Source organism: Rana temporaria, chromosome 3 (assembly GCF_905171775.1).
Source record: "Rana temporaria chromosome 3, aRanTem1.1, whole genome shotgun sequence".
Lineage (NCBI taxonomy): Eukaryota > Metazoa > Chordata > Amphibia > Anura > Ranidae > Rana > Rana temporaria.
The window spans coordinates 83,972,576-83,981,890 of NC_053491.1; the positions used below are offsets into that span (position 1 = coordinate 83,972,576).

At 31.8% G+C, this 9,315-nt stretch overlaps 1 protein-coding gene across 2 annotated transcripts; it reads left to right on the forward strand.

Moving 5' to 3' along the window:
* The first annotated feature begins 249 nt into the window (after positions 1 to 249).
* On the forward strand, positions 250 to 4,996 carry FOXB1 (forkhead box B1). Of its 2 annotated transcripts, none has more exons than XM_040342833.1 (2): positions 250 to 502; positions 2,797 to 4,996. In XM_040342833.1, the coding sequence occupies exon 2, from the start codon at positions 2,819 to 2,821 to the stop codon at positions 3,785 to 3,787; it is 969 nt and encodes a 322-aa protein (XP_040198767.1). In that variant the 5' UTR covers positions 250 to 502; positions 2,797 to 2,818; the 3' UTR covers positions 3,788 to 4,996. The 2 variants fall into 2 exon arrangements, with proteins under 2 accessions (XP_040198767.1, XP_040198766.1); XM_040342832.1 differs by lacking the exon at positions 250 to 502 and adding an exon at positions 1,721 to 2,522.
* The last annotated feature ends 4,319 nt before the right edge of the window (positions 4,997 to 9,315 follow it).

The window sequence follows — 9,315 nt, forward strand, 5'->3', positions numbered from 1 at the left end:
TATATGTGTTATGTGTATTATTAAAAACGTATTATATAATTTGAGTTTTTAACAGAAGTTTTTTTTTTATGTTGTATATTTATGTGTACTGACTTCAAATGCCCCACATATACATATTTGTGTGTTTTTTGAATACATAATGTTTTGTTAGTTAGCAAACATGTTGCGTTGGATGCTTTTTCAATATAAAAATACAAATAAGTAACCATATTTTTATTTTTTTCTATTACAATCCTATGTTTTTTGGGCTTTGGAGAAAAAAAATAGGAACTGCACCTGAGGGAGATCCATAAACCTACTGACAACTTATAGCAGGAACAACAGGAAATGCGAGATTCAGATGATTAATACCATGATAATCACCTGCTCGTTCCCTGTGAAGCAGAAGACTCAGAGAATCATACTGTAAAGAAAAGGGAGGGTTATTTGAAGCTAAAACTGCAAAGAGACAAGGACAATGACAATTGCATTATAGGTAGCTCACATTCACATTATGTTTCAGGTAAGGTTAACTTTGTGAAGTTTTATTAACTATATGGATCATATGGATTTGTTGTTATATTTATTTTTTAACCAGGACATGTTTCTCTGTTTAGGATATAAGTACTTACTAATAGAATGGTTGAGGAGAAGTGATAAAAATGCATCTTAAAGCTTTAACATCTGGCTGTTTATCGGCTGTTTAAGTATAGACTACAAGGTTATTATGTGCCTGAATGACTGGAGATTATCAGTGCCATCCCTGGAGATTTAGAATAGGACTGCATTCGAATCTAATGAATTGCTCTTATACCGTTTATTGCATATGTTTTTTCTATATTAATCCTTTGATGTCTATTTGTGACTTGTTAGTTTGTGTTACTAACACATTGTATATACTCTCCCTGCTGATCAGCAGCTTTTGGCTTGGGTACACAAGATCTGTCTGCATTACAAATTGCTTTAAGTCAACACTGTAGTGAAACTGTTAAAAAAAGAAACACTAACTAACCATAATATAGTACACATTATATTGATAGCCCTATAAAATCATTTACTGTTGAAAATACTAATATATATATAACAAAATACGTGTTTTTTTTTATAGGAATCATAGACTTGTTGAATGGAACACATTAAACAAATCTGAGTACATTTCTATTAACATTAATTCCATTATAATCTAAAAGTGTTTAAGCAAAATAATACACTTATATACAATGTGTTCAAAAATCTTTATTTTTGCAAAATACACTTTTATAATAAATAATAATGCTTTGCTTTCCATTGTACATGTTTTAAAATATACATATGTAAAGTTGAAAAACAAGTAGGCGGTATAATGTTTGCAGGCATATACAGTTGATATGCAAGAATGGATGTGTCTATCTATCTATCTATCTATCTATCTATCTATCTATCTATCTATCTATCTATCTATCTATCTATCTATCTATCTATCTATTTATTTATCTATCTGTCATAATATATGTATGTATTCACATGCATCAAAACAAAGAGAAGAAGTACATTCATGTGACACAGTTCTGTTACTTGACCTGGAAGCAACTATGGCTATAAAAACAAAATCTGAAGTTGCATTTACACTTAACAAAGTAATAACAATTATATTGACCTAATTCTGCATACATTTCTATGTTTCTATACAGTGTTTATTCTCACATTAAACTAATTTCACCTAGATAGTATAACAGCGTAAAACATAGTGCATTATTTTTTGCCTAGCTTAAGAAAAAGTGACCTCCCCCTCCTGTTAAAAGTAAAAGCGCTGCCTTAAGTTAGCTAACAATACAAATCAGATAACAATATAGAACAAACAGAATACCACAGCCAAGCAATTTCCATGTCAAACATCCCACTGCTCAGTAGCTCCATTTGTAAGTGTGAATTGCAGACTAAGCTCCCTGCAATGCACACAGGAAGGTTGGTGCATACCTTCACACACACTGTTACTGGGTGCCATCACACTTCAATTCCGGTTGCTGAGCCTTTTCACCCCTTGCCTTGTCTTCAAATGGAAATTATTTCTATTGGCCCAAGGTGTCCATGTAAATAGGTGTAAATGAAACCAGATTATGCCTTTCTTTCCCCCACGCCCCCTCCTCTCTACTCTCCCTCTTCTCTGCTCCCTCCCTCCTCCTCCCAAGGCGATTGTCATATGATAGCAAAGAAGTGGCACATTAATGAAGCGCCTCTACAGGGGTCTTTTCTGTTCATGTCACCACATAAAACTATCAGATGGTTTGAGGAAGGACATGGACACAACTACTTAGCTTATCTCCCACCCAGTGAAGGAGAACTACTTTCTCCTGCTTCCATTCAACTGCTGCTCAGAAAAGGAGCTTATTTCTAATGCTAAAGACAAGATCAGAGTTTATCCAAGAAGGGACCAGTCTGGCAACGGATTGAATTAAGACCTGCAGCATCAGAAAAGAGGCTTCAGAATTTATTTTTCTGCACCATATTGAAAAACTCTCTGACCGTGTTACAAATGCAGAGTATCAACTTGTGAAAAGTTTAAGGTATGACTTGCATTTTATGCTGAACTTGTTTTTTTTCTGTTGTGTAGTTTATTTTAAAGCATGTTAAGTTAGACATTTGTTTTTCCTGTTTTAGAGTAGCTAACTTTAACATCTTTCCCTTTCAACATACAGATTGCCTCTGAGTATATTGACAATGTATAGTAAATGTACTTTTAGTACATACATTTTAAAGCATGTATAAAACTTGAGTTAGACATTTGTTTATCCTGTTTTATAGTAGCTAAGTTTAATACCTTTCCCTTTCTACATACAGGTTGCCTCTGAGTTTAGTGACAATGCCTCGACCAGGGAGAAATACATACAGTGACCAGAAGCCCCCTTACTCATATATCTCGCTTACAGCTATGGCAATTCAGAGCTCTCAAGAAAAGATGCTACCCCTCAGTGAGATCTACAAATTCATCATGGATAGATTTCCTTATTACAGAGAGAATACACAAAGATGGCAGAACTCTCTGAGACATAACTTATCTTTCAATGACTGTTTCATCAAGATACCAAGGAGACCTGATCAGCCTGGTAAAGGCAGTTTCTGGGCACTTCATCCCAGTTGTGGTGATATGTTTGAAAATGGTAGTTTCCTGAGACGTAGAAAGAGGTTCAAAGTGATGAAATCGGACCACCTGGCCCCTACTAAACCATCAGATGCAGCACAGTACCTGCAACAGCAAGCAAAGCTTAGACTAAGTGCTCTGGCTGCCTCGGGTACCCACTTGCCACAGATGTCAACTTATAACCTTGGAGTCTCTCAAACATCCAGTTTCAAACATCCTTTTGCCATAGAAAACATCATTGCAAGAGAGTACAAAATGCCAGGTGGACTTGCATTTTCTACAATGCAGCCAATGTCAGCTGCATATCCGCTTCATAACCAATTGACTACAGTTGGCAGTTCCATTGGCACAGGTTGGCCTCACATGTACAGCTCCAGTATGATAGACACTACCACCCCTATATCAATGGGCAACGGTGATTATAGTGTGAGTGCATATGGGGTGCCAATCAAGCCACTTTGCCATGGAGGACAAACTTTACCTGCTATCCCAGTACCTATTAAGCCCACTCCTGCAGGTGTGCCAGGACTTCCAGCACTCCCAACCCATATCCCAGCTATTCTGTCGAACTCTTCTCCATCCCTGAGTCCAACATCTCCTCAAACAGCAACCAGCCAAAGCAGCCCAGCCACCCCTAGTGAAACTCTCACTAACCCTTCTATCGCTCTGCTTTCTGTGGCTGTACACTGACCTATTGGACTAAAAAAATCACTCAGTTTACTTAACTAATTATCTCATAAATGAAAGAAAATGTAATTTCAAGATGAGTTTATTATTTCATGTTAACTGTTCAGTTGATTATCCAGTGTGGATTTTTATCACGTATCCAGTACATCCTCATACACTTGAATCCATTTTGCTGCATAGCAGAGCTTTTATTTTAAATAAGTTTGGACATCTTTTTTCAAACACCTTTTAAAAAATAAAGGGCAGGCATTTTCAGGTAGCAAGTTTCAACAGCACATTAAAAGAAAAAATATAAAGACATTCAGTATCATTCAGGGATTGCATTTGGTTATAGTTTCCTTAAACTTTTAAATCAAAATACTTGACTTTAACAATAGCCCTATTTACTATAGAATGTGCTCTTATGTAGAATGTGCAAATTTTTCTTTTTTTTTTTTTTTACTTTGCTGGTACTTGCAGCTTAATCTCTACACTCATAAAGGAAATTGTTGGAAATTGTACAACTTTGTGACAGCATAATAGATGTCATTAGATTTGAAAATGCTCATGTAAAATATAATGCAGTCGTATAAAATAACTGAACATGATCAAAGTATGATTAAACAAATATGCTGTTTACAAAAATACTACCCTAATGTAAATATTCAATTTGTGAACTAAAGAAAAAGCTATACTTATTGGCTGCCAATATTATTATTTGAAAGGCACTGGATAATCAGTACACATCACTGGATTTAAAATACATATCTATTTATTTGATTCTTTTAAATGGGGGATCACAAAATGCGCTGTCAAGTTGGATAAACAATTTGACTAATATTTTTAAAGGACCTTCCAGAATGTGCAGTAACGAGGGAAATGTAAATGTAATATGTGAATAAGAATGAATATAAATTGTGTATAATGCACTTTGAACTGACGCAATCTAGTTTTCACTGAGGCAATTTGCTAAGGTTTACAAATCCAAAAAAAACACTGTTGCTTTTTGGTGAATTTAATTTAATTTCAAATAGTCCTACTATCATCTAAACTGTGAAAAAATGGTCACACTATTTCCTTGTTGTACAGAAGGCATGACATTTGCATATTTTGATGTTATTATTCACAGCATGTGTGTATGTCAGACTACAAGAAAAAAATATGTGTCTGCGTTAAATTATGAACCTAGTCGTCCAAATAATATTTTCTCATTAAAATGTTAATTCTGTATGATCTTGTGTCTTTTCCTTTTTTTGGTTGCTGCTTTTTTTGCTTTACTTTATATAATTTATATATATATATATATATATATATATATATATATATATATATATATATATATATATATATATATATATATATATATATATATATATATATATATATATATATATATATATATATATATATATATATACATTGACCGTGCTGTCATTCATATAATATTTAATGATACTGTACATTTAGACAAGTATAATAGGTGATTTATTTACTTATGTTTTATGACTGAAAATAAACAGAGACCTGTCAGTATATTTTTACAAATTGAATTACACAGAAAGCAGCTGTCATTAAAAAAAAAAGTACCAACATTTTAACATTGATTGTATGCTAGCCTCTTAGAAGTGCCTGTTGAAATGATGCAAAAACAGAAGAGAAACATAGATAGTATACAACTTTTTAAAACAAAGCACAGTAAAAAAAAAAAAAAACAACATAAATTATTGAGTTCAGGTAAACATTCTAGAGATTATAAATACAAAAAAGTGCAGCGCTAGAGATTATGTTTTTCACAATATTTTTTAGGACAGACTTTTTAGTTTCATATAAATGTTTATAGAACAAATGAGTACACACACACACACACATACATATATATATATATATATATATATATATATATATATATATATATATATATATATATATATATATATATATATATATACACACACACATACACACACACACACACACACACACACATATATATATATATTGTCTTATTCATTGACATTTATGGACTTTCAAAATAAAAAGCTGTAAGGGTAACTCCTTCCAGTTCACTGATCTGATTTGTAAATATAAACAAACTTGTATTTAAATTTATTATCATCATCATCATCATTATTATTTTAAATGCAAGCCTACAGATTTAATTCAGACAGGAAAATTGGGAATATAATACTTATTATAATGGATGCAAATGATCAGACAAGTGAGGGTGGTGAAACTCAGGATGCAAGGATATTAATCTCCTTTAGTGAATTAAAAAAAAAAAAAACATTTATAACATAGAGCATAATAGAACATTTGCAATAGCAACAAATAACCGTCTATCTTTATATTTAAGAGAGCACTGCAAAAAATGAGCTGCTGCTGTAATAAAATGATTTACATACATTTTAAAAATAAAATTGATCTTTTCAGAAATCTGTTCCACAACAAGTGGCTGTGGAAAATATGTAAATAAAAACATATAATACAGGACAATCTGAATACACCCAAACATATCCAGTGTGCACCACTTTCAAAACAGTAACATCGTTCTAAAACAAAAATGTGCGCTGCATCAAGTTCACTTTGCCTTGACATCTACCAAACATTTTTCAGCAAAGGCAAATTTCAGCACATGTTAAGACCAGTTAATTGAAAGTGAAAATGTGTGAAAAAAAAGTAAAGACACTGTTGTTCGCTTTTAAAATTCTTTAATTTCAAGCTTATCAAAGAGTAAGCTGGTTGATGACTGAATGAATCAACAGCTTTGTTTTACTTAATCCCAATTAATGGCTCAAGTTCAAAGTCAACAAACACAGTTAGAAATTGCAAAAAAAAATAAACTAGTTTAAAATGTATTGTCAGAAAGTTATATACTTTTAGGATAGGTCGGATAGGTTAATATTATATATATATATATATATATATATATATATATATATATATATATATATATGGGTACATAGTATACTGTATATATAAACACAACTACGCACACACAAAACACCATAGTCACACATGCACCTACCTGCATGCATCTAGAAAATGTTACTCTAATGTGTGACCATGTATTTACTGTTAAATACATTTATTTTATATAACTATATAACTATATAACTATATATATATATATATATATATATATATATATATATACATAACTATATATATATAAATATAAATAAATAAATATATATATATATATATATATATATATATATATATATATATATATATATATATATATATATATATATATATATATATATATATATATATATATATATATATATATTATTTTTTAAATGTTCAACTTTTAAATATTCAAGCAAGTTTGTCACCTTAGCATAAAATGTTAAATCGAGTAGGCAGCCAAACATATATAAAAATAAAGTGAGTATACCAAATGTCAGCCTTTTCTTCCCGAGACCATTATTTGTTTTCACCCAACTATCAACAAATTACCTAATTAATATGTTTCAATTACAGCACAGAAAATAGACCCTCTGGACCTCCTGCAGTGCCCGTACAATAGGCTCAGATCTTACTTTAGGAATTCACACTAACTTCACATCTGTTTCTTTATTTCTTACTGTTGGTTTGCAAACCCTTTTTAAAGTCTGCTCTAATCAGTGGAAAGGTTATATGAAATATGTCCCTGTGCTAAGAGAAGAAGAGAGGACGTAAGAAGATTTGGACTTTATTTGCAAGTTAGAAAGTGAATTCCTATTGAAGAGCATTAAACAAATATATTAGAATTCTGTCACTTTATGCAATTCAGTAGATCAAATAAAGGGCCCAGGCCACTTCATTCACATCAATAGAAATCCTAAAGAATGGCAAACCTAGACTGGGCCACCGATGTAGATTTAGCTTTTTTCTCCCCTCTTAGAGACAAAAAGACTGAATTCCCACAAACACATTACTGACTGGTGCACTAGGAAACCAGCACAGGAACCCCTTTGGAATTTAAATTCACGCTATCTCCCCTCCTTTTAGGATTTGTTTGCACTACAGTGCTGATTATATTGGAATCCTCTGTTAAAAAGTAAAGGTTTTACAGACACCATTTGCCCCTCAGATCAAGGACATTTTTACAATCTACCTAAAAAATGTGGAAGGATACTAAAATATAATTAAACAATAAAAAAAGTAAAAAAAAAGACAAAAATAATAAAATAGATGCTTTTATCTATTGGTTTTATTTACGGTATATAATGTCACAGCTTATATTTTAATGGCATAGTGTGTGGCATATTTCAAGTTACAGATTACCTAGTTACACTACTACATTCCACTTTTTAAAATCACGTGTCTATGGTGTCATGAGTAAGTACACAATGTTGTTAATCTGTATTAAATCAAACACTGCAAATATACAAGTTATTTTAGATTTTTTAAATTAGATTTTAAGTATAACATTGGGTTTTTTTTATGTGTATTTGGTTGCATTTGATTTTCCTATCTCTTGTAAATTTTCATTTATAAACTTTACGTTTATTTATATTTATTTATTGCAAATGCATATAGGATTTTTTAAAGCTGTAGCTGTGTATAATGTATATTACTATCAAATACAGGAATATATTTTTGTTCTATCAAATTTTATTTGCAGAATTTTCTTTCTGGTTAGATGGGTACATGTCTTGATGGATTGTTTAGGTAAGATATCTCAAATATTTTTCAGATTAGTAGCTACTTATCAGTATGACAGTGGGAATCAAGCCATGATTGCGAAACATAAATGATGAAATAATACAATAAAATAGAGCTTTACAAATACTTTAGTTATTATTGATGTCAGATTGTGTAACGAATGATAAAAAGTAGCCAAGTATTTGTGTAAAGCAATACACTCTCAGACATCATTTTGGATGTTGCTACTGTAGATTCCATATCAAGGAAATCAGAGAGTCACCTGCCACAAAGTTGGAACTAGCAGTAAGGTCAGGGTGGGCTCAGGAAAGGAGTCTTTTTAGACATATATGCACCAACATTTTGCATAGATATTAGATTCCAGATACAATATTAGACCTTTTGAGCTCCTTAAAATGATCACGGCATACACATGTATGCTCATTTTGGCTGGATATGTATTTTAGCTCAGTTTAATGTGTTTACGCACTGAAAAGGCATCTCTGACAACAGCATAGAGAAACAATAGCAGTGAGCTCGAAAAATGTTGCCTGGATTCCACCTGTTACCAGTCAGCCATCATGTTTTTCAGTTATGTATGTTTTATATAGCAAAGCTGTCAATACTGAAATATTCACCTTCTGAGCTGGTAGAAATATGCTGTCATATAATATAATACAGTTGTTTATTAGCCATTTTAATGGTAAACACAAATTTCAAAGGGATGAGAGATGTATTATTGTGTGTACATAAGAAACAAAATGCAGTATATAGAAAAGTGTAACATTTCCCAAAAGATCTTCTAGTTTTCAGGAAGACTGACAATTTGAAAACTATAGAATACTGAATTCAACATCCATGAAACTCGATTAATATGGAAGGGAGGGGCTTAAAGGAAATAAACAAGAAGGCTTTCATTG